This window comes from Spermophilus citellus, assembly GCF_964194105.1.
Source record: "Spermophilus citellus genome assembly, chromosome: 2".
In the NCBI taxonomy this organism is placed as follows: Eukaryota; Metazoa; Chordata; class Mammalia; order Rodentia; family Sciuridae; genus Spermophilus; species Spermophilus citellus.
The window spans coordinates 78,188,509-78,215,104 of NC_138183.1; the positions used below are offsets into that span (position 1 = coordinate 78,188,509).

The 26,596-nt window shown below is 39.4% G+C and overlaps 1 protein-coding gene and 1 pseudogene across 4 annotated transcripts in view; one reads left to right on the forward strand and one right to left on the reverse strand.

The window, feature by feature from the left end:
- The window catches only part of PCSK5 (proprotein convertase subtilisin/kexin type 5), a 450,277-nt gene that overhangs the window by 348,839 nt on the left and 74,842 nt on the right, over positions 1-26,596 (forward strand). For all 3 annotated transcript variants that reach the window (XM_081278894.1, XM_081278895.1, XM_081278896.1), the window contains exons 22-24: positions 2,017-2,153; positions 7,958-8,164; positions 9,189-9,257. In XM_081278894.1, the coding sequence (XP_081135020.1) occupies positions 2,017-2,153; positions 7,958-8,164; positions 9,189-9,257 (413 nt within the window). The remainder of the gene's footprint in view (positions 1-2,016; positions 2,154-7,957; positions 8,165-9,188; positions 9,258-26,596) is intronic.
- LOC308640909 (heterogeneous nuclear ribonucleoprotein A1-like) lies at positions 15,987-17,063 on the reverse strand (annotated as a pseudogene). The gene has a single exon. The product of its transcript is annotated as a heterogeneous nuclear ribonucleoprotein A1-like (transcript).

Genomic DNA, 26,596 nt, shown 5'->3' on the forward strand with positions numbered 1-26,596 from the left:
CCCCAGGCTAATTTCTTCCAACCCTTGGATCGAAATGGTCCACTCTGCCATTCAAGGTTGGTTCCAGGTCTGGGAATAGCAGGGTTTAGACAAGCCAGTGCCACCCCAGGAACAAGTTGCTCAAGGCCTACACCTGGCCTTTTGTGTGCTGTCTGGCCTGAGTGGAGGAAGTGGTAGAGAGAGAAGGAAACCTTCCCTTTTCTGTTCAGGCCCAGTCAGCTCCCCCAAGCCTGGATGGCAGCACTGTGCCCTTAGGGCCATGCACACACTGTGTACTCTGTTAACCTCCAGATGGACACAGTAGGTGCACTCTAAGGAAGCTTTAATAGACTCCAATCTGGCATCACCTGTATTACTTGGAAATCACTCAGCAAATTCCTGTCATTGAGGATTGATTTTCAAAGTATTCTCTTACATGAGTTAGCAACCTCACTATCTGTGTATAGCCCAAAGAAAAGGAATCAGCATACCAAAGACAGGCCTGCATGCTCATAATCATTATAGCACTATTCACAATGGCTAAGATATGGAATCAATCTAGGTACTCATCAACAGGTGAATGGACTAAAAAAAAAAAGTGCTATATATAGTGCTGTTCAACCATAAAGAAGAATGAAGTCCTGTCATTTGTAGTAAAATGAATGTAACTCGAGGATATTATGTTAAGTGAAATAAGTCAGACATGAAAAGACAAATATTGCATGTTTTCATTCATATGAGGAAGCTAGGAGAAATCTATATGAATGTAGAATAGTAATTTCTAGAGTCTGGGAAAGTTGGGGGTTTGGTGGATAAAGGACATTGAATAACTGGTACCAAAACATAAATAGAAAGAATAACTTCTGGTGTTCCTCAGCACCATAATCTATTATATACTTTATGAAAATCTAGAGGAGAGGAGCTTCAAGACTCTACAAAAAGAAATAATAAGGATTTGGAGAGGTTAATTATTCTGACTTGATCAGTACATGCTATAGGCATGTGTTGAAAATCTCACTATATCAAATTAATAGTATAATTAATACATGTTAATCAAAAAAGCTACATAAATAAATAATCAAAGGTTTAAAACAAAATTATGCTCTCTGAACCAGTGGTGTTAGCATTACCTGGGAACTTGTCAGAGATGCATGTTCCCAGTTCCTTCCCCCAAGACCTCCTAAATTAGAAACTCTGGAGGTGGAGATTCCAGCTCACTTCATCTATTCCCATTACCTACCTGACTCTAACATTTATTTGAACAACATCTTGTATTTTTATTAGCAAAATTCTTGAATACAATTGACTTAATCACATTTGCTCTTATAACTACTTTGTCAAGAAAAATGACACAAAAAGCATGAAAAACAATGACATGATGTATATATTATATGTATATAAAACCAAAGATATTAGCAACATGCAAAGCCCTTGTGGATGTCCACAAGCATGGTCAGAAAACAGAGACTGTAGGATCCCATAGATCAGAAAAAAACTTTCAAAAAATGATGTTCGGAATCAGAATTCATTAATTATGTGCAATATACACAGGCCAAATTTATAAGTAGCACATCTTCTACCCTTCAAGAGAGCCCTTGGAGCTGACATTTCCCTTGCCCAGGGTGGGTAGGGTGTTAACTAAAGGAAGAATATTTTCTCTGAGACCCCTGCATTCAGAGGTCCATTTAGCATCTTGAAAGTTCAGAGACCTCCATCTGACTGCTGACTGGATTTGGCCAGAGCCTATAGTATGGGTTTAATCCCTGTGGGTACAAGCTAGTTTATTTGGAACCAAATACAGGATCAGATCCCCAGCCAGCTCCTGGCATGCCTGCCGTTGGACTCAAGTCTCAGGCCAAGGATGGGTACATGACTAATATTTCACATGTTCTAAGATGATCAGTCCCAGGCATCCCTCTTGTTTCTGGAACATGAAATCCAATCTGTGCAGGGAAACATGAATACCACATGTTCCGATACTTGGGGCCTTTCTGGGAAGTCACCCTGATACATTCTAAAAGTCTGCTTTTCCTCTAGGGTTTTTGATGATGGCCACTGCATTTTGAACTGTCCCTTGTGGAAATTTGAGTTTGAGAGCCAATGCCATCCATGCCACCACACCTGCCGAGCCTGCCAAGGAAGTGGACCTTCCAACTGCACCTTGTGTGGAGCAGGTGAGGGAGCCGCTGCATCCTGCCCTACCCCATCCCTGCCCTTCTCCAGCCAGCCTCCTTTGGTCTGACATAGAAGCCTCATCCCTGGGGTTGAAGTTAAAACTTGACAACTCTTCCTTAAAGAGCCTCTACAACCCTGAAACCTCTTCTTGTTGTCAGAATGTAAAAACATTGTTCCCATTATGATGGATGCTGACTCATTGCCCCAGAGGGGATGGGAGAGGAAAAACTAAGAGAGGGCTTTTTCCAGAGAAGGAGAAAGGACATATCAACTGGATGTCAGATATGAGATAGACAGGGAAGCAGAGATATGTTGAGGCAAAGGTAAAAAGCTAGAGAATTAAGGAGGATATTTGGTCTCTAAAAGAGATAGCTTATTGAGGCTGTGTCAGGGTCTTCTCAGAGCTGAGCTGTGCCATTAAGATGTTGTCAGAGGGGCTGGGGATGTGGCTGAAGTGGTAGCACGCTTGCCTCGCATGCGTGCAGCCCGGCTTCGATCCTCAGCACCACATACCAACAAAGATGTTGTGTCCGCCGAGAACTAAAAAATAAATATTAAAAAAAAATTCTCTCTCTCTCCCCCCTCTCTCACTCTCTCTTTAAAAAAAAAATAAGATGTTGTCAGAGCCCTGCAGAAGCAAGGAGATCATTTCAACTCATGACAAATGTGACCTTTTGCGTCCCAGTTTGAACTCCCTTCTCCTGGTCTCAAAGGTCCTCTGCAGTTTGACCTTTGATCCCTCTAGTCTCATCTCACATGTCTGTCTGTCCTCTAGTTTGACCTCATGTGAGCCAGATTCATATTTCATTTGGCCCACATAATACTTTTAATATGTGAGCCAAATTTAAAATTTGGGAAATTTCAAATGAAAACACAGTTTGGTTTTTTTTTCTTTTCTCTTGAAAACTTGGAAGATCTGACTACACTGGTTCGACATCTCTCAAAGAGTTTCCTGGAGCCTTAAAAAGGCTGCTCTCAATTTCTCCACAATTTCCACCATTTCTGAGTGTCTCACTGGTACTGAGACTGTCAGTTATCATCATCATACTTCCATCATTTTTCTGGTGAAAGAGAATTATTTTATCTTTATTCTCACTTACAATAAAACCAAGAAAAATGAAGAACAAATTGAGAATGTCATGGATTCGCAGGGATACAGGAGATAAGACATTCTTTGAATAAATTAAAAGTATTGCTTTGTGCTTCATATGCAAAAAATACACATCTATGTCATTTTTATCTCTAGACTGTCACATGCCGTTTACTTCCTCATTTATAATACAGTGCTAACGGTTACCTCTTCCATACTTATGAAAGTTAAATGAGATTGAATGAGATGAAATAACAAAGCATTTAGAGCAGAGCAAGACATAGGAAGAACTCAATGATATTAGCTTTTCTTATTTTCATTTCTATTCTTCTTATTGTTGTTGTTATTGTTTTACCCATTTACTCCTCTGGGCATTTGAGTTTCTCTAGCCTGTGAGACTTCACTTGAGATGTTCCCACTCATTGTATGGTGACTCCCTATTATTCCACCATTTCAACACCATTTCTGCAGGGAGAGCCTCCCTGCTTGCCCAGGAGGGCCCCTTCACAGGCACACCCTGGAGTCCTCTACTTCCTGTTCACCAGCCTCTTCACATTGCATGTCTATCTTATCCATAACACTCTATGCCCCATAAAAGCAATGAATGGTTCCTGTCTTATTTTCTGCTGTATTTGGATCATGAACACAGCCTTCAACATGTGGAAGGTATGCAATAAATAACTGAATGAATGAAAGGTTAAGTGGAAAGAACATTAAGACCAGCAGTCAGAAAAATTGGGTTCTTGTCCCAGTTTTGTTACTAACTTGAAGACACTAAACCAATCAATTCACTTTTTTCAGTCTCTAGTAATTTGTTAAAAAGAAAAAGAGCCAGGCACAGTGGTATGTGCATGTAATCCCTGCAGCTTGAGAAACTAAGGCAGGAGGATCACAAGTTTAAAGCCAGCCTCTGCAACTTAGTGAGGCCCTAAGCAACTTAGTGAGACCCTGTCTCAAAATAAAAAATAAGAAAAGGGCTGTGGATATGGCTCAGTGGTTAAGCACCCTGAGTTCAATGACCAGTAGCAAAAAGAAAAAGAAAAGAAGAGAGAGAGAGAGAGAGAGAGAGAGAGAGAGAGAGAGAGAGATAAATGGGCATCTTTATCTTAACATCAAATAAACCAATAAATATCTATACAAAGCGCACAATTAGAAGTTTAGATGTTAAACAAATGTCTAGTCTTTTAAGCATCTTTTAGCTACTTGGACCAATCTACACATTAAAAGGTTTTGACTTATATTCTGTATTTACTATTTGAAAGGCTGTGTTTAACCCAGTACCTTCAACATTTATTGTGTCCCTCCCATGTCCAAGTTCCTGCATGTTGAGAGCTGTGAAAAATATAGCAAAAGACAACATGATACTCAGCTTCAAGGAGTTTGCTATCTAACAAGGATGTTGTCTCCCTGTAATACAAAACAAGAAAATATCAGACAAAGACCACATCAATGGTAGGAATCCTACCACAGGTCAGAGAAGAAACATCACTTCCAGCTCTAGTCAGCAGACAGGGGTATTGCTTAGCAAACCATGTTCTCCTCCTATTAAGAACCTGGTATCCCTAGTCCAAGGATTGTTATCACAGAAAGGATATCAGAGACCTTGATGAGACAATACTAAAGGTAGATAATTCAACTGAAGAGGTTCCATATCTATCAATGGAAGCTTTAATAAAAGCTGAAAATTCAGCTGGGCTCAGTGGCACATGCCTGTAATCCCAACGGCTTGGGAGGCTGAGACAGGAGGATCGTGAATTCAAAACCAGCCTCAGCATCAGCAAGGCACTAAGCAACTCAGTGAAACCCTGTCTCTAAAAAAAAAATACAAAATAGGACTGGGGGTGTGGCTCAGTGGTTAATTGTCCCTGAGTTCAATCCCCAGTACCAAAAAAAAAGGCTGAAAATCCTATGTCTGGGGAGTTCCCTCTACCCACACAAGCCTCTCTCACCAGCTTGTAGAGATTTAATCTCTTATTGAATTGCAACTTCATTAAGCCTTTGGTATGAATCCTTATGGAAATGCAGATGTCCAGTTATGTTGGTGAAAATTCACTCTAAATTCTCCTCCAGTTCATCCTCTACCAAACGAGACCCAGAGAATGTTGAAGTAAACTTCATAAAATTTATTTTCAGCTTTTCTTTCATCTTTTCTGACAGTACTTTTTCCTCATGCCCGCAACCCTCAACCTTCCTTCCCTCCTACAGACTTCAATGTCTTCACACTAGTCTACCTTCTGGTATAACAAAACCAGCTGTTAAGAGATTCTCTGGTAAACAGATATTTACCCTTTGAAACACCTGAATGCCAAGCTGAACCTCTTTCAGAGTTTCTTTGTATTTTAACTCTTACCTCACAACATCCCATGAAAGGTTTTGAAGCTAGAAAATATGTGAGCCCTTCTATTGCTGGAACCAGCTACATACTATTATAATAATTCATATTGGGAGACCCTGGGCAAGTAGCCAAATATTAAGCATGGTTTTTAAATTGCTGAATATTTGTAATTATCCATAACTAAGCAAGCTGGCATACTGCTTGGGCTTTAGAAGTGTGACTAAATCATTACATAATCCTGGAGCAAGCCAATGGGGAGAGTTGACCATGGTCAAGGCATCTAAGTGAGCTCTCTTTGCAGGGTCTGTGTGTTTTAAAAACTGAGGTTCTTCACATCGCTGTCCTTCAAACCCATATTATAACACCCAAATGGGTCCAAATAATAAAATCATATTATAATAATAAAACCATGTCCAAATAATAAATATGGAATTGAAGAACATTTACTATAATACCTGAGCCCATTGACATTGATGTTAATTTTTAATTTTATGGTAGTTGATTCAATTGGCTCTATGGAAGAAATTGAACACTGCCAAATATGAATTCACTGTCTCATTCATTTAATCATTCAACAAATATGTATTTAGAACTTCCTGGATGCCACGCTGCCCCTAAGACTCTAGATCCTGAGTTGATGTCTCAGGAAGGCATAGGGATGAATGTAGACCAACTGCAGGACAGAGAAGAAGTAGGTTCCTTACTGCTATCCCCCACATCTTCCCATCCTACGTTGGAGAAGCTGTGGTGTTCTGAAGAGCAAGACCATTTGTGAAGGAGTCAGGGTGGAAACGGAGTTTGGTAGGGTTTCATGAAGTCGCTGGGAACATAACTTGTAAGATTGACACTCTTGTGATCTCTTGAGATACCAGGTTCCACCAGATCAGAGTGTCATGCTCCATTACATTGGTCTGTAGGTGTGTTGTCACCGGATGCACAGTACACACTCTCAAGCACTCTCCTTCACCTGCAGAATAAGGTTCTAAGTCTAACTTGAAAACAACGGATACTTTTTTTGCCCCACCTCTAAGGATTTCTCCTTTTTTCCCCTTGGTCCCATAGGAAGCACCAGATTTCAGGTTTTTAAAATTACAATGAGCAGAGATACCTTGATAGTCCATAATTCAACATGCATTTGTAAAAGTATATTTAAACTAGGGCACTGCTTAAATAATAAATATTAGGGCAAATCACTTGAAAGTGGTCCAAAGGCTTAAGGGCAGCCTGACATCCAGAAGTTCTAAATACATATTTGTTAATGATGAATGAATGGGTGAGTAGATTCATATTTGCAATATCCCAATACCCATCTACAGATAAAAATAGTCAAATGTCAGAAATTATGTTTGGTTCAATCTGATATTACAATGACTGTCAATTTCTGCTTGCAACAGGGAGGTTAGTGCTATATTTATGTACAAATTTGGCAGCCTTGCATCTTAAAGGTGAATGGTTTTGGATTTCCATGTGTTAGATTATTTGATGGTGATCACTAGAACCTGGTTGGTTATTCTGGGTAACACAGATTGGTTGCTTTTCCAAGGAAGGGCCATATGTGAAATCTGATTCAGAGAAGATGTGAACCCTGAACATACTCAGAATAAAAACTCTAGAAGGCTGGGAGAAGACCTCTAGGTTCATTCTACTGTTAGTGTTGTATTTTTATTTGCACCTGATCATAATTGTTTGTAGCTAATTGTAATGCTTTGTAACTGATTAGATTTTTCTACTTCCTCTAAGAACAAATGTCCATAGTCTGTCATTCTGTGGGTATTGCCCATTCTTTCCTTACAGAGCCCAAAGTAGACAGAAGTCATGAACCCTCAGGAATGCATGTAAAGGAGCAAAGAGGTGTGCTTGATTTACTGCTTCATTGAGGCCATCATTATGATGTCTTTGCAAAAATTCAGACCTTAATTAACACAAGCACGTGATTTTGATAATACTTCCAAATCACTTTAAAAGACTGAACTTATATAAAGCAAGTCCATCATTAAGCATGCGTTTATTCCTATGGGATCTCTGTACCCCCCAGGTCTAAGAGATTCCACAGATACCAAAAAAGCCCTTGGGAAAGTGAAGCACATTTTGAATTGTAGTTGTTCACATGGTCTGTGGTTTTGCAATGACATCCCAAATAGTAGTTGCTGTTCATTCAAATATATAAACTATTGCAAAATGATTCCCTGAAAGGAAAACTTTTCAACGACAAGGATATAGATATTGCACTTTTCATTAAATCCAGTCTTATACTTCTGGTCCCTTAGGAACAAAAGCACTCGGTCGTTTCTTTTTTTAATAAAATGTTCTACATTATATTAGCTTCATGGCTGATTTTGTATATTTTCTCTCTTTCCGTTGCCCCTCTAACTGGTCAGACAAACATGGCCGAGAGCACTTCTTGCATCAGGGTGAGTGTCGAGAGAGCTGTCCAGCTGGCCACTACTCTGCCAAGGGGCACGTCTGCCTGCCCTGCCCAGACAACTGTGAGCTTTGCCACAACCCACGTGTCTGCACAAGATGCATGAGCGGCTACTTCCTAGTGCCCACCAACCACTCCTGCCGGAAGCTGGAGTGTGGACAAGGTGAGGCTATTCTGGCTCCCCTGCCCAGCACCAGGAGATGGGAGGACAGTCTGTACCCCTGTATGTCCTGGAGACTTAAATTACCACCTAATAGTAAAATCAGCACTTAGGACGACTGAATGCTTCCATATATCCAGTGGGGACAATGGTAGCTGCCTCTCTCTCTTCCCCCACATGTCTTCATCCTGGGTTTTCCCAGACTCAATCCAAGCACAGAGAAACACAGCCAGTCACATAGAAGTCATTGGGTATTTGCAGAAGGGATATATTAGAGAAAAAAATTAGATTAGAATTCAAAAGTCTTGGCCAACAGTTTTCTTCTTCCCAATTACCAAGTATGAAACCCTGGTCAAAACAAATCCAATTTGTTATGCTATTGTGCCTCTGTGAAGGGGACAGCAAAGCACCTGGTTAGAAAGGCTGTGAGAAGCCAGTGAGGATCAGCCTCCCTGATCTGAAACCACTTGAAGATATTAAAACAGACTGTGGCTCTTTTCTAGTAAGAATGTCACAGACTATTGCTCCGTCTCTGTGTAAGAATTATGCCTGGCCTGGTGCTGAAACAAGCACCAAGATGTTTTTAGAATAATTAAGATAGGAATTTCTATTTCTGCTTAATGTTAATGAAGGTAGTAAAAGATTTTAAAAGATTTTTTTTTTAATAAGTAGGGCAGGACAGATAAAAAGAAAGACAGAGCCTGTTGATTTACACACCCAATTCCATTTCCCCAGAAGCAGTGCTGATTTCTTTCATAAAGAAAGAAAGAACACCAGCTTCACTTCAAAACCAGTTCCAGGCGTGTGGCCCTACTTTGTTGTATTTGTACCAGTCAAGCTGATTCAATCTATTGAAGTATTAGAAGAAGATAAAAAAAGTGTGTGGCACATATATTGTCAAGGATGGCTTTGGATTTTATAACTGCTCTATGATTTACGTAAGCTACATGCCACCATATTTTCATAGCAATCGACGTGTCTCCACTCAGTGGAAATGAGTTGTATTTTCACTCCTCTTGCGGTGCAGGTGAAGTTCAAGACTCAGATTATGAAGAATGCTTGCCATGTGAGGAAGGATGTCTGGGATGCAGCTTGGGTATGTCACCTTCCTTTGTTATTTAAAGAGTTTAAATAGCTTTGTCATTTTCAGCACACCCATATTCTGTTCCAGCTTCAGAAAGAACTCTTCATTGTTGTCATTCTTGGTGTCCCCAGCCACATCCACTGAGGAGGTTTTCTTCAATACCGACAGGGTCACGTGGGGCAATGTTTTTGAGATAATAGATAGGCCTCTGGTCTTAATGAAAATCAAGTTTAAGAAAGGACAGTGGTATCACCCTATGACCCAACTATACCACTCCTCAGTGTCCATCCTGAGGAATTAAAGTCATCATACTGTAGCCAATTATGCATACCCATGTTTATAGTAGCACAATTCACAATAGCCAAGTTATTGAACCCACCTACATGTCCATCCGTGGATGAATGGATAAAGAAAATATGCTATATGTTCACAAAGGAGTTTTATTCAGCCATAAAGAAAAATGAAATTATATCATTTTGAAGGAAAATGGATTGAACTAGAGATTATTATGTCAATTGAAATAAGCCTCAGAAGGGCCTACATAGTCTTTCATATGCAGAAGCTAGAGAAGAAAAAGGAAAATAAAAGTGTGGAGGCTGGGGCCTAATAAAAATCAAAGGGATGGGGCTGGGATTATAGTTCAGTTGGTAGAGTGCTTACCTCTCATGAACAAGGCCCTGGGTTCAATCCCCAGCACCACAAAAAAAAAAAAAAAAAAAAAAAAAAAAAAAAAAAAAAAAAAAAAAAATTAAAGGGAGATCAGTAAAAGAAAACGACTGGGAGGGAAGGGGAGAGAGTGGTAGGAAGTAATACTGGCCAAATTCTATTGTTATATTGTGGGCATGAATATGTTACCAAAAAAACCCCATCATTATCTACAACTATAACACACCAATAAAATAAATGGAAAGAAAAGAAAGAACAGTGGCACCTTTCTCTCTGATTGTTAGCTGGTTGGCAGGCTCTCTCTCAGCAACCACATTGCAAAATGACTGAGACTCTCCCCTTCTCAAGGCGACAGACTTGAAAGACCATGAAAAACTCAAGCAAAAAGATACCAACTTACTCCCACTCATCCAGTGTGTGTAACTCAAACTTGTGGGAAGAAAAAATTGGGAGGTTTTCCTTTATAGAATGACTCTATTGCTTGGGTGCAGGACAATCCTTGGAGACAGTGGAGTTGAAATCCCTGACATGTTACAGAAACCAAATGTAATTCTACCACTCATATCAGTGGTGTCTCCTTTCTCTTTCCCTCATGCTCCTGGTAGAGGAGTGATGCGGACAGTTTGTAGCACACAGCACCATTGGACTGCATGCAAAATGTCAAAGAGGGATATACCACAAAATTCCAAGATCATATCTTAATGTAAGTTCAGACAAGATATAGAAACCAACTAAAGATCACTAGAGAGAGTGACAAGTGTATTCTAAATGCTGATAATTGTCATACCTTCAATTCAAAACTTTTTCTTGATTCATATTCTCTATGTATTAGGACTTACATATTCTCAGATTGACTTAGTTGAACTCAATTATGACCATATTTCTGAACCCTCTGTTGATCTCTCCAATAGAGAGATCTTTTCCAAGTTCCCTTTATTTATAAATTGGTGGTAATACTTTTTCAGCTGACTGGTGTGATATCTGGTATGTATGCCTCTTTCTGCCTAGACATTAAATGACTTGAGAATAAGCTCTGTGACTTATAAGCTCAGCTCCCATAAGATTTAACAGCATGCCCAAGATATAATAAATGCACAATTATTGTTCAAATGTCCCTGACTTATGATGGTTTGATCTATAAAGTTTCAACATTAGTTTGGTGTGAAGGTGGTACCTATTCAGTAGAAACTGAACTTAGGATTTTGAATTTTGCTCTTTTCCTGGGCTAGCAATATGTGATACAAAACTCTCTCATGATGCTGGGCATTAGCAGCAAACCGCAGGGCCCAATCAGTCACGTGATCACAAAGTAAACAGCAAACACAGTATAGCTTACTATGTTGCCAGTGTTTTCAGACACAGGTATTTAATAAATTACATACAACATTCAACAGTTTATTATGAAATAGCCCTTGTGCTAGATGATTTTGCCCAACTATAAGCTAATGTATGTTTTCTGTTTAAGGTAGGGCTTAACTAAGCTAGGTAAGTTTAGGTTGGGAACTTTAAATGCATTTATAACTTAACATTTTTAGTTTAGAAGTTTATCAGGAGGTAACTTCATTGTAACTAAAGGAACGTCTGGATGAATGTTTTGTGGATTGAATTTGAGAGTTGTCCAAATTCAAAACAGAGATAAATGGCTTAGGAGACCCAGGGATTTAGATTTTATGTTTTCTGTAATCAAAATTTGTGTATGGTCCAAGGAGAAGAGAAAAAATATAGAAAAATAGGTGATTTTTTTTTGGTGTGGAATACTAGAAAGATTTAAAGAAAACATGTATTTCATAATATTAATAAGAAAGTATATGAACTTAAAAGGCACAAACAATTTACTGTTGATTTTATTGTGATTCTTCTTGTGAAACAAAACATCATCCTTTGGAGAGAACTTAGCTTTATTCCATTTTAATAATGTAGATTCTTCTGCGGACCAAGTCTAGACCATCTCTAGAGGAATTAGAGAAGTAAAATCAGCCACTTTGAGACATTTTATCTCCGCTATGTAATAAATAGTTATTGGGAACCTTGAGATATTTCCTGGGTTTTTTATTCCTTTCCAGATATTTCGTGCACTGTAGGTTAATATTTGTCTTTTACGACTAATAATGAAAAACTAAAATTCCAGATTGATGGGCATTTTATCTTATTCCAGGGTGGAGTTAGGTATTTGTCAATCCAAAAAAAGAGAAAGCTAAATCCACAACCAAAAAGTATTGTTTTGTCTGGAAGAAAATATTGAATTTGATATTCTAGGATGGAACAAGGGCGTTTTTATTATTACAGGGTTAGATTTCTTTATCAAGCTGTAAACAAACAGGATTTTTTATAATACTCTTATGTTTCAAGAGTATTTGATGTCAAATTCTTTGTCTTTTTCATCAGTGTCTTGAATGAAAATTTTAACAAAGATAAACTTAAGTATTCTAGACTGTATATTTTACTAATTGAGGGGGAAAGTAAATAGGGTAATTTTACCTTTTTTACCTAATATGTTTTTATCTAATTTTGCCTAATGTTTTTTTTAATTTGGAGAATGCAGTGATATTTATGACACTTAAGTTATAACCAAAGATTTGGGACCCATATCTATATCACCATTGACTTAATTATAAACTTTAATTCAAATTGAAATATGGCCTCTTTACTTCCTTACCTAGTCAGTAAAAATAAAGATTACCATGCCTTTATTTTGACTCAGAAAGGGGTAATAAAAAAAATCCATTAAGCTAGGTGTGGTGGCACACACCTGTAATCCCAAGCTATTTAGGAAGCTGAGGCAGGAGGATGGATTAAAAAATTCAAGGCCAGCCTGTGCAATTCAGTGAGATTCTGTCTCAAAAATAAAATTTTAAAAATGAGATGGTATGCAGGTGTAACTCAGTAGTTGATCCCTTGCCTAGCATTTGTGAGGCCCTGAGTTCTATCCACAGCACTACAAAAAAAGAGAAAAGAAAAAAAAAAAAAGGAGTTGAAAACCCACTAATGTTTGTTCATTGAAATGAAATAGTATGGAAAAGCATACAGAATTTTTAAAATTTAAGTAATTGAAAAAAAAAAAGTCATGTCAATTGAGTGACAAATAAAAGAACACACAGATACAACAAAAGAATTTAGAAAAAAAGGAACTCCTGAGCCCTGAGGTGGTTGAACACAAACAGTTTCCAGGAAGATGAGACCTGAGATGAGCATTGGAGTTTTGCAAGGAATTTATAAAGATAAGAGGAAAGAGCTATCCTCTGGAGGGTCTTAAAACTTGGATAATGCAGGAACAAAGGCTTGGAGGAAAGAATTTCTGCCATGGGTTTTAGGATGTTAAATGTACTAATTTTACAGAAGAAATAGGTAAATATTAGGGAATAGTCAAAGAGAAATTTGAAGATGTGGTTCAAAACCAAATTTTGAATTCCAGTCTAATGAGTTTAAAAGTATTCTGTGACTTAAAGGAATAATTGGAGGTTCTTCATAAAATAAGGGGGGGTCTGTTGGGAGTATAGTGCTTGCCCAGCATGGGACTATGGTAGATACACCAGTGAGAAGCTTCCTTGAGAAAGTTGGGTAAGAGCTGGGCACGGTGGTGCAGCCTATAACCCCAGCGACTTTGGAGGCTGAGGCAGGAGGATTGTGAGTTCAAAGTCAGCCTCAGCAACTCAGTGAGACCCTGTCTCTAAATAAAATACAAAATTAGGCTGGGGATGTGGCTCAGTGACCCTGAGTTCAATCTCCAGTTCTTCCCCACCCCCACCAAAAAAAAAAAAAAAAAAAACTAACAGAGAAAGTCAGGTAAGAAGTACCTACAGCCTGATCTCAGGTGGTACCAGGAAGCTGTTGCCAAAAGCTCAGTCCTTGTCCCTGAAGCCAAAGGAAAAAGTCTGATTGCTTGGCTAGCAAAGGAGAAACACAGGGGACTCCTGTCCCAAAGGCTTTGAATCTGCCCATCAGCAGGAACAGGGGGTTATTAAAGAGGTGATTCAAAGGCTACCTTCCATGAGTTCTCTGTTGGAGTTGTAATTCACTTGTTAATTTGGGAGATAGTCATTTCTGAGATCTTCTGATACCACACCCAAAAGTCTAGATTAATTAGTTCCTCAAGGACAGATAACTTTGACTAAAATGGGATGAAAGGTAATCTTGTTTCCCCTGAGATTAGGGAGGGGGAGAGATTAAGGAGGAGCAGGGAGAAAGGAAGAGAAAGAAACGTCCATTTTAAAAATAAGCTGCAGTGGCAGAGCAGCAAGGGTTATATTCAATGCATAAAATGGACCAAGTTACAGAGCTATGAAGAAAGAGAGGTGCTTTAAAAAAAAAAAATCCCATTAAACAGCCCCAAGCATAAGATTTTTTTTATTATAATACGAGAATGCAAATTAAAACTACCATGAGATTCCATTTCTCACCTATCAGATTGGAAAAAATTCATGTTTGCTAGCTCTACAGGGAAGGCTTCAGAAAAGCAAGTACTCTTATTTCTTGCTTGTAGGAATACAGATAAACCACTGTGAAAGGACACTAGCAGTGTATATACATCTGCACAAAAGCTTTGACCTCACAATGCCTAGTCTAGGATTTACCTGAGTACTCATCTTCACAAATTTAAAACAGCATTCAGCACTCCCTTATCCACAGATCCCCAGTGGATGCCAGACACCACGAGGAGTACAGAACCCTTTAATTCTATGCCTTTTTCATCTTATTAAGCACTTATCCTGCACAGTGGCTGTCACTTTTAGAGTTTGAGGTACAACAGCCAAACTACCACAAATCTCATTTTCCTTCTTCACAATTTCACAGATAGGAGGTTTCTTCTTACTTTAGATCTTAGCAACTTCACCATATGATTTTTTTTCCTTCTATTAAGTTTGCCTTTTCACTTAAAGGAAACACTTTACAGCAAACTGCCAGCATCACTACTCTTGAACCTTTGGAGTGATTATTAAATAAAATAAGGGTGATTTGAACACAAGCATTGCAATACTGCAACAGTTGATGTAACATACAAAATGACCAGTAAGTGACATACAGGCTTGAAGCTTACACAGCATGGTATGCTAGACAGAGGCAAGATTCACGTTCCGGGACCAAGCAGGTTGGCACTGACTGTGAATCACTGAGACTACCAGAAGCAAAGGCTTATGTAAGAGGTGAGTAGAAAATTCACAGTGGTATTACTTGTGGTAGTGAATTATTGGGAGCAGCCTAAATATCTGTTCGCAGAAGACTGGTTGAATCAAGAAAGGCGCATGTACGCAATGGAGTTCTCAACCGGCATTTAAAGAACAAAGGAGTAATTTGAAGTAATTTCACACCATACACTGTTAAGTAGAAGGCAAGGTGCAAAAAGTATACAAAATAATTTTCTAAAAAGTATGTGTAACTACTTTTAAAATTTATTTTTTTTTGTAAAAAAGAAAGGATAAATGAGAAATTGATGAAAATGGTAACCAATAAATAAGGAGTAAAGAAGATGGGAGATTTCTCTGATTATCTCTCTCTTTATGTTGCTGAAAGCTCAGTCCTTTTTTTTTTTTTTTCATTCCATTCAAGAGAATTAAATCGTTTATTGATTACACATGATAATGGATGATACACAAGCTTCATTCCCATCTATTATTTATCTGGTACCATTATTCAATTTAGATATTGCATAGGATATGACAACAATCATTTTTATAACCAAATAATTCCATGATTGTTTGGGTGACCTTTTCAATGGTGAACTTCAGAAGGTCACAACTACACCAAGGTTTCTGAACCTGGCATCATCCTGAATGAATTCCAACTTCACACTGTTGAGGAAGTTTTACCAAGATGGCTTCAGAGGAGACTAACTTTACACAGAACATTTTTAAAAAGACACCTTTATTCAGCGTCATGATTAGCAATCAACAGCATGGGTGCAAAAAAAAAAAAAAAAGTCTACATTAAAACCCTTTGTTGGAATGCTTTACACTTTCCACAGAAAAAGAAACTAAAATAACCTGTTATACAATTAGTCACAAATACATCCTTTTTTTGCCCATACACATGAGTATTGTCTAAACCATGTCTTCTTTGTAGCAGCTAGGCCCTGCCACCACTGTGCTTGGCTGAGTTCACAAATCTGTTGTAACCTGTAGCTTCCCTGTCACTTCCTGGCTCTCCTCTGCTGCTAGGCTTTGTTTCCAGGTAGTATTAAAACCTTCTGCCACTGCCAGAGCTACTGCTGCTGCTGGAACCGCCATAGCCACCTTGGTTTCGTGATTTGGCAAAATATTGGCCTCCACCACCACCGTAAGGTCCAGAGCTTCTGCCTCCAAAGTTTCCACCCTTCATGGGTCCAAAATTTGATGACTGATTGTTGTAACTGCCAAAATCATTGTAGCTTCCACCACCTCCAAAATTGCTTCCATCATTACCAAATCCATTGTAGCCATCCCCGTGCTGCCACCATATCCACCACCACCACGACTGCCACCAAAGCCACCACGACCACTGAAGTTCCCTCCACGACCGAAATTGTCATTTCCACCAAAACCACCTCCACGACCACCATCGAAGTTTCCAGAACCACTTCGACCTCTTTGGCTAGATGAGGCACTAGCCATGTCTTGCTTTGACAGGGCTTTCTTCACTTCACAGCTGTGGCCGTTCACAGCAGGGTATTTCTGAATGACAATCTTATCCACAGAGTCATGGTCATCAAAAGTTACAAAAGCAAAGCCCCTTTTCTTTCCACTGCCTCGGTCAGTCATGATTTCAATAACTTCAATTTTCTCGTACTGTTCAAAATAATCTCGTAGGTGATGTTCTTCAGTGTCTTCTTTAATGCCACCAACAAAAATCTTTTTCACAGTTAAGTGGGCCCCTGGTCTTTGAGAATCTTCTCGTGAGACAGCTCTCTTTGGTTCCACAACTCTTCCGTCCACTTTGTGTGGTCTTGCATTCATGGCTGCATCCACTTCCTCCACAGTGGCATAAGTGACAAACCCAAAGCCTCTGGAGCGCTTGGTGTTTGGATCTCTCATTACCACACAATCCGTGAGTGTTCCCCATTGCTCAAAATGGCTTCTCAGACTCTCATCGGTTGTTTCAAAGCTCAGCCCTCCGATGAATAGCTTCCGCAGCTGTTCCGGCTCTTTAGGGGACTCTGATTTAGACATGAAGGTAACAGGAAGACAGCCTTTAAGGATGCTTTCTCGGCGGCATCCACGGGCAGAAAAGCAAGCTCAGTTCTTTTCCCAATGCCAATCCAATTACAAGGACACAGGGGACTTCTGTCACAAGGGCTGTTATTCTATGCATCTGCAGGAACAGGAGGGCTTTTATAGGGGTGATTCAGAGAAAATGAGATTAGGGAGGAGAGACCAAGAAGGAGAAGATCAGGGAAAAGAAGATCAGGGAAAAGAAGTTTCAAAGCCATAAGGGATATAGTCAAAGCATCAAGTGAACCCCTGTTACATTTATACAATCTTCATTTAAACCATGTGTTTAACATATTCATAACAAACGGCACAGTAATTTGTGTGAATGGTCTTCCCTTGGCCAAATTTGGGACAACTTGAGCACTGAGATGCTTTTTATGCAGAAATACAATACAATTAATTTTAAAAACCTATGCATCAATAGTGGTGTTTAAAGAAGGAAAAGGAGGAGGGAGGGGAATAGAATAAAAAGGAAAGCTTTTTTTTTTTTTTTCAGAAAAGTTGGCAAAGGAAAAAAATTAGGAAATCATCATTTTGCATCCCTCAGTGTATTGACTCAAGGGAGAAACATTAAATTCCTAACATGTGCTAAAATCATTGGGTGGAAAATTGTTGGGCAACAGGATAATCACACAGAATTAAAGTACCACCAGAATTAATAGTTAATTACAATGGAGAGATTTGCTGATTACCAACTTCCACAAGTTATTATACTTAGCACCACTATTATTAGCTCCATGCAACTTGACGCCATGTCTCCTGATTTGATACATTAACAAGCAGATATATCATCAGGTATTTTTGACTAAAGCATCCAGACCAGTAATTTTCAACTGGGGACAATTATGATACCAAGGGACACTTATCAGTGTTTGGGGATTATTTTTATTGTCATGAATGAGAAGTTGTTACTAGCATCTAATGGTAGAGGTCAAGAATGAAATGCAGCTGCACCATGCACAGGAAAATATCCATAAGAATCACCTGGCCCAAACCATCAAGAAGGCTGAGACTATTTTGCTTGAGGATAATCACAAGATAAATCCAGAGTTTGAGATATCTGTACAACTGGCCTGTAGTCGGAAAGAAAAATCAATATTATGTGGAAAACAATATTATGGGAAATTAAGTAATCTGACACAGACAAATTTCAAATAACGCATTTAGGTACTCCTCTTTTAGGGAAGTCTGAGCCTTACTCCCTACTTCTTTTTTTTTTTTTTTAAGAGAGAGTGAAAGAGGAGAGAGAGAGAGAGAGAGAGAGAGAGAGAGAGAGAGAGAGAGAGAGAGAATTTTTTTAATATTTATTATTTTTTAGTTCTTGGCGGACACAACATCTTTGTTGGTATGTGGTGCTGAGGATCGAACCCGGGCCGCACGCATGCCAGGCGAGCGCGCTACCGCTTGAGCCACATCCCCAGCCCCACTCCCTACTTCTTAAGTGTGGGCTACACATGGTGACTTAGAGATTGCAATGGTGAACTCTACTAACACTGACTTAATAGAGCTGATCAAGGTCAACATCAACTAGTGGTAAATCTTACTGATGGTATGCAGCCTCCATGCATGTGTTAAGAATAGTGCTTTTTACCTCTGTGGTCTTCCATAGAAGATGTGGCCCATCATTCCAGTCCCATCATGAGAAAAATGTGTGTCATGTGCCATTTAGGCAAATCTCAATAAAGAGGTATTTTACAGAATGTTCCTCAAAACTAAGCTCATGACATGAGTGAGAAACTGTCACATCCAGGAGGAGCTTAAGAAGACTTGAGGACTAAACAGAATGTGTTATCTCAGACGGGATTCTGATACAGAAAAAAGACGCTAGGTAACCTCTAAAGAAGTCTGAACAAATGACTGTAGTTTATACAAATCATGGTTAAAATTAGTTGAGGGGACTATTTAGGGCAGTTGAAAATGTCCTTTATCTTGATTATTGGGGTAACAACATGACTGTGTCCAGACAGGGCAAATGTTACACTATGAAAATAATATATCAATAAATCTGACTTTAAAAGAAAAGGACTTTAATGTTAGAATGCACTCCATTAATGCCCCTTTCTTCCATTTTTGGATAGTATAACTAAAACAGTAACTTAATTGCTAGCATTTATTGAACAGTTACCAATATTACATGTGCTATGCTACGTTCTTTAAGTATATTACCTCCCTTAACTCTAAGAAGTAGTTATAATTATTGTTCTCACTTTGCAGATGAAGAAATCAAGCTCAGAACACTTAAGTACCATGTGTAAATTTATTAGACTAGTAACTATAAGAACCAGGATTTGACCCAGGATAGCCCAAGACTAACATTCATGAGTTTGATGACTTCTCTATCTATGCCACTTAATGTTTTTCCCTTCTGACTCCAGAGCAGAGAATTTTGCTTTTTGGAATAATAAAAAGGTAAAATAAGTCTTATTTCTGCCCCTTTCCTTAGCCATACACAGTACAGTCATTGTACTCTTTGGCTACAGCTTTGTGCCCAATGACATAACTGAATTTACCAATCAGACTGAAAATGTTCAGAATGCTCATGCAAATTAATTTGGTGTCAGTGGTCACCCTATGAGCCTTCAGAGCCTACATCTGGAAGGTTCTTAGATGGAACAGAGCAGATGGGGAGATCTGCTCAGCAGCAAAACTGAGAAAGTAGACAAGCATGTTTTCAATCAGCTCTGGCTTGTCCCCACCACTTTACTTCTCTCCAGTTCCATTCACCTCCATGAGGGACTCTTTTGCAGTCTAGGAAAGGAATTTCTATCATAGGGTCTGATTGGCCAGAGACACTCCTCTGCCCTCCACCATAACCCATGTGAAATCCAAGCTTCAGATCCTGGGTTGAGAGAACCAACCTCATTTACTTGCTACTCTCTCATTCTCCTATCAATAAAGACTGACACCCTAGTTCATGGAAGAAAAAGTATTAGAGACATTTGAGACATGAACTTCTCCCTTTAGTTTTCTATTGAAGCAGATATGCAGAGTTTTTGAATCTCATGTTGTAATCCTAGATCATCATTTATTTTACTTTGTCCTCATCTCCCACAGACCCTTCCCACAAACTTTCAGAGAAACAAGAACAACATCAAACAGTTTGGGCACCTTCCAAACCAAAGGTATTGCAGGATAAAATCTGTTCAAGCACAGTATCTCCTTTAAATTGGAAGAAAGTTGCTGATTCTAAAATTGGAACTCAGCAATATAGAGCCTTCTTTCCAGGGACCTGGGTGTCATGTGCCATTTAGCCAGCTTATAGTGCATGACCCCAGTGGCTACACACCATCATCTCCAAGGATTCATGGGGAAGAGACATTCAAAATGCCTTTTTTTTCTGTGAAAGACCAAATATAGTCAGTTGCAGATGAATGTCTAGAATATAAATGACTGTCAAAAGTTTGCTGAAGAGCCAGGTGCAATGGCACACACCTATAATCCCAGCGACTCTGGAGGCTGAGGCAGGAAGATCCCAAGTTCAAAGCCAGCCTTAGCAACTTAGTAAGGTCCTAAACAACGTGGTGAGAAGCTGTTTCAAAATAAAATATAAAAAGGGCTGGGGATGTGGCTCAGTGGTTAAGCACCCTTAGGTTCAATCTCCTGTACAAAAACAAAACAAAACAAAACAAAGCAGTTTACTGAAGAAAAGAGAGGCAAGCTCCAATTTAAAAAACATAAACTGATCATTTAAAAATTTTTTTCACTAGCACCTTCCTCTTTCCCCATTCTCTAAAGGATACCTCATTTTCCAGGTGGGGTTTAAGAAGTTATAGAACCTTTTACAAAGAGAGTACAATGTTGAAAGAATTTGCAGCTGACATTTCCCAGTTTCTTTGTCTCTCATTCATTTTGCACTTTTTCTTTAATTCATTTAGCAAATATTTATGGCATACTTTTATGATTTCTGCTTTCCCATCATTTGTTCAATTTGTTCCACAAATAATAGGTCTGTTTAACCTAATATTTATCAAGCATCATCATTTACCTGGCATTTTGCCAACTCTTCCTGGAACTGATGTGTTTTCTTATCCACCATCCACCATTTTACAGATGGGGATACAGAGGATTAGAGAAGTAGCTGAAAATTGTCTAATTTTATGCATATGGAAAGTGATGGAGTAGTTTGAAAACAGTCAATTGTTGAACAATCTTGTATAACTTTGTTCGACATTCTGTCTTCACACAGGAAATAGTTGGCTTAGGAGCTCTTTATTATAAATACCTATGCATAAGGGTGGACAGGGTTGTGCTGTGGTGCTGTGGTAATAGACAATCCCCAAATCCCAATGATTTGCAATAAAGTTTCATTAATCTCAAGCAACAGAAGTTTATTTCTCTCATGTTACACCTTCATCATGGATCAACTGAGAACTCCACTCTGCCTAGTCCTAAATTCAGGAAATGAGGGAGCAACCACTGCCTTGTCACAGCAGAGGCAAAGCACAGACAGCTCTTGAAGGTTTCTTTAAGATGTGGCACTTGTAGCATCTGCTCACATATTTTTGGCCAAAGCAAGTCACACAATCATGCCCAAGATCACAGAGTGGAGAGGTATAGTCTTACTTACCATGTGCCTATGAAAAAGATGATCATTATGAATTTTGGAGTCAATCTCACCATGCCAATGACTGGGGCTATTGCTGAGATATATATATATAAAATACTGGGGAAGACAGGGTCTCACTGGATTACTTAGTGCCTCGCCCAGGCTGAGGCTGGCTTTGAACTTGCGATCTTCGTGACTCAGGCTCCCGTGCTACTGGGATTACAGGCATGTGCCACCACACCCTACTGTTGCTGGTATATTCTAAACTTTCAAGTTACATGTTTGTACATGAAACATAGCTGATCCTTCAGATTTGTGGGTTCTTCATCTATTAATTCAATCAACCATGGATTGAAAATAGTCAGAAAAAAATGTGTTTGTGTTAAGCATGTACAGATTCTCCTGTCATTATTCCCTAAGCGAAATAGTGTAAGAATTACTTATAACATTTACATCATATTAGATGTAAGTAAACTAGAGATCATTTAAAGCATATGAGAGGATTGCATGGGTTCTATACAAATATTATGCCATTTTATATAAGAAATTTGAGCATCCATAGATTTTGGGATCCATGGGAATTTCTGAAATAACCTTTCTCATATCTTCAGGGAGGGTGTAGCCACAAATGTGTGCCCACTGAGCTTCACTGCAGGATTTCTCTCTGCCCCTCTGACCTTGCTAGTGTCCTGTTGAAGAAAGTCACTTTTTTAAATTTTTGTTTTAACTGATGGAATTTCCCAATACAGTTCCCAATGTATTCTGCCATCTCCTTTCTCTGTAAGGACTCAGAAAGGGGATCAGTGATCAGTGCTGTGTGGCCAACACATAAACTGGTGGCTGAAAGGGCTCACCCCTTCTTTTTTCCTGTTTTGCAAAGCTCCATCATGAGAGTAACAAGGCTGTTATCTCTTGCTTTCATCTGCTGCCCCAAAAATGCATTGGCTCATAGGAGGCAAGTCTTGGGAATATGGAAAACTTTCTCTGTTTTTGAGTGAAGGTCAAGAAATATTTACTGAGCCTCTACATAGGCTAAGAATGAGGATATAAAGATAAATAAGTCTTGTTCTCTGCTCCTAGAAACCCACATTAAATGGGACAGGCCAGTGTTTCTCAGCCCCAGAGTGTGCACTAGAATCACCTGGGCAGACATAAAATACTTTGCTGATACCAATGCCAATGTTCCTTGTTTAATTGCTATGAAGCTAGGCTCAGGCATCCCATTTATTTATTTATTTATTTATTTATTTATTTATTTATTTAGGAGTTGAGCCCAGGGGAGTTCTCCCATTAAACTACAGCCCTATTTCTTTTCATCCTGTTTTATTTTTTACTTCGAGATAGAGTCTGTCTAAGTTGTCCAGGCTGGCCTCAAACTTGCAATCCTCCTGCCTCAGCCTTCCAAGTCACTGGAATTATAGGCATGCACCATCAGGCCCTATAGGCACTAGCATTTTTAAGAAGCGCTCTGATTCTAATGTACAGAGTTGAAAATCACTGGCTATGATGGATAAAATGTCAGATGATTTCAACATCATATTTTAAATATTTTTGTTGAGGATGGAAGCTGAAGCATAAGCAGATATATTATATCATAATAATTAGACCTTGTTCATTTCATGCTTGGTGCTTGGCTAGGTAGGCACTTTACAAACATGATCTATGCTCCTCAATATAACCCTCCCTATTCAAAATCCTTATTGTCATCTCATAGGTGAGACAACCAATGCCCAGGAACCTTACGTAATTTGACCAGTTACATAACTACCAAGTTTTATAGCCAAGTTCAAAAGTAGGACCACCTGGCTTCAAACCTACAAACCATCCAAATATTTGCAGTTTTTCCAGAGTAGACTGCACTTGTCCACCATTTTCCTAGACAATATATATGAAAGCACAGAAAGCTGACCTGCTGCATATGTGTTGCTCCTGTAGACATTCTTTAGGTTCCTTAATTGTGCCTCCTAACATTTCCCTTGCTCCTTTTCCTATATTCTTATTCACATTCCTGTTGTTTGGGGAGAGAAGGACACACTGGCAAGATAGCCTAAGTTCAATTCTAGAGCCATTAGCTCATCCTCTTGGCTCTTGGTGTTATTGTGCTATTTTCCCCTGGAGCCTGGTATCATCAAAGTTCCTCCTACTTGTTGTGTAACTGACCTGCGAAATGGAGTTGTGAGCCAAGTCTGTCTGGATCACGTAGGCTTGCAGAAAGAGAGCTGAGCCAAGTACATCCAAAATAAACCTAGTTAAACAAAAGCACAAAGTGTGGTAAACCCAGCACACAAGAGGGAGGGGTTCAGAAAACTGTCTGCCATTCCTGAAAGCAAAGTGGGGTCTCCAACACTGGACTCCCCCTGTGTAGGGACAAGGATTTGACTCTTACTGAAAAATCTAGAAACTGATAGGAATGCTGCTTTTGTGTGCTTTAGAATAAACTGGAAAACCATTACTAAGTTGCTTCCTTTCAGTGAAATATCTTCAAATTTTCTAAAATCCTTAGGCCACCAGGACCCCAACCTTTATCTATCAAGTTTAAACAAATCTAAGAGTGCAACCATCAATGATGATGAGAACTTCAGAAACTTGGGTTTTACAGGAATGTGCAAAATGGGGTCCCAAACAGTATCTCTTCATCTTCGTCTTTCCCCACGATGAAAATCTTGGACAAATCCAGTGACTACTTGTTTCTACATTCTATCCTGTTTTGTAAAGGGAACATAACAAAAGGTGTTTTCCTGTTTCTTCCCTGTAGAGCCCTAGAGATTATAATGAAAATGAAAAAGACGTCCAAATCTTGAGTTCTTCAAGATAAAAGAACCACGAGTCTCTATTATTATTATTTTTTTGGTTGTTGTAGATGGACACAATGCCTTTATCTTTTTTTTTTTTTTTAAAGAGAGAGTGAGAGGGGGGAGAGAGAGAGAGAGAGAGAGAGAGAGAGAGAGAGAATTTTTTTAATATTTATTATTTTTTAGTTCTCGGCGGACACAACATCTTTGTTGGTACGTGGTGCTGAGGATCGAACCCGGGCCGCACACATGCCAGGCGAGCGCGCTACCGCTTGAGCCACATCCCCAGCCCAATGCCTTTATCTTATTTGTTTATTTTTATGTGGTGCTGAGGACAGAACCCAGTGCCTCACGCATTCTAGGCAAGAGCTCTGCCACTGAGCTACAGCCCCAACCGAGTCTCTATTGTTAAAAAATTAATTTCATTTGCCTTTTCTCCTTTCCAGCCTTTTCCTTTCCCATCCCATCAGCCATCATAAGGAGCCTATTGGCATATCTGAGACCACAAACACAACCTGTGTACCATAGTGTTTGGAGCATGGGGTCTGTGACCAGGTAGGGCATCAGGAATTATCTATGGCTTTTGTGCCCATTGTTAGCTGTCCTAACTCCACTCCCCAACTCTCCATCTCCCTTTGCCACTGCCAAACTGTCATTTCATAGTCTTTTACCAGATGGTAGGAAGAGCTTCAAGCTTCACTGGTTGAAGAGAGAAAAATTGATTTAACTCACTAAACAGACATCAAAATAGAGAGGAGCTGAGTGTGGGTGAGGCAGGAACGTCTGCACATTGATACCCAGCTGCTCAACAGGCTGGTCTCCAGCTGAGAGTTGGGCCAACAAAGAGTGTCAGTAAATTGCCTCTGTACCTCTAGAGCCCATAATTGTAGCTTTCCAAAAGTCAACAGGAGGGTAATTTGGTTGGAGCCCAAATTCATCCTTTCCACAAAGTCTTCCTGAGATTCCCAGCAGGGAACCTTGGCTAGATCCTTCTCAATAGCCTTCTGCTCACCTTGCAGTACAACAGGCCAGCCCAGGGCATTATAGGAAGAATGGGAACGAATAGGCATCACAAGCTGAAGAAGGCAGTGGACTCAGGGACATGCTTCACTTACACCCAAACTGGCCAAGGACTGAGTTGAAGACTGAAAGACAAGTATCCATGCTGCCATCTCCAAATATTCGTGATGTTCTCACTGATGATACTAGCATTCAACCACTCATATCTCCAGGTTGTACTCGTGGTCCCTGTGGAAGTGGTAGCACATCTCTCCTTGGTTTGCTCTTGCCCTGATGACCCAACTGAATGGGAATTGTTCTCTCAGTGTTCTCATGGGCTTCCTGATCCTGGAGACTGTGAAACAAGGGGAGTATCCCTGGTGTATTAGCTTTTTTTTTTTTTTTTTTTTTGCTGTGAGAAAAATACCCAAGATAATCAACTCAAAAGGAAGAAAGATTTCCTTTCTCTTTTAAGACACAAAAACTGACCCAAAGGCTCCATGTCATCACTCAAATATTGGGGTCATTTTAATCTAGAGTCAACATTTTTAGGGTGATTTATTTTTCTAGTGGAACAGCTAGGTTTCTAGCAATTATTTGCTAGAAAATAATCGAACCTTTTCCCTCCCAGCTATCTTTGCCTATGGCCATCTATAGAGACCAATGTTACTTCCCCCTCCCTCAAATCTTTTCCATAAAAATAGTGTTCTGAGTGGTTATAAACTATCCTACTATTAGGTGAGACAAGTGAAAAATGTTTTGTATAAACCAGGTGGGTAACCCAGGTGTTACGGCTGGGATCTTAAAAGTCCTCCACAGGTTCATGTGTTGAAGGCTTGGTCCCCAGCTGATGGTGCTGTTGGGAGGCAGTGAAACGTTGAGGAGGTGGGGCCTAGTGAGAGGAAGTTAGGTTATTTGGGTTGTACCCTTTAATGGGTTATTAGGACTCTGTCCCCTTCCTCTCTCTTTGCTTTCTGCCACTGTGAGGTGAGCAACTTCACTCTACTGCACATTTCCTGCCTTGCTATAGGCCCAAAGCCATGGGGCAAGGGATCTGTGGACTGAAACTTCTAAAAATTTGAGCCAAAATAAATCTTTCTTCCTTTTAAGTTGATTGTCTTGGGTATTTTTGTCATAGCAAAAGAAAGATAACACACCAGGGATGCT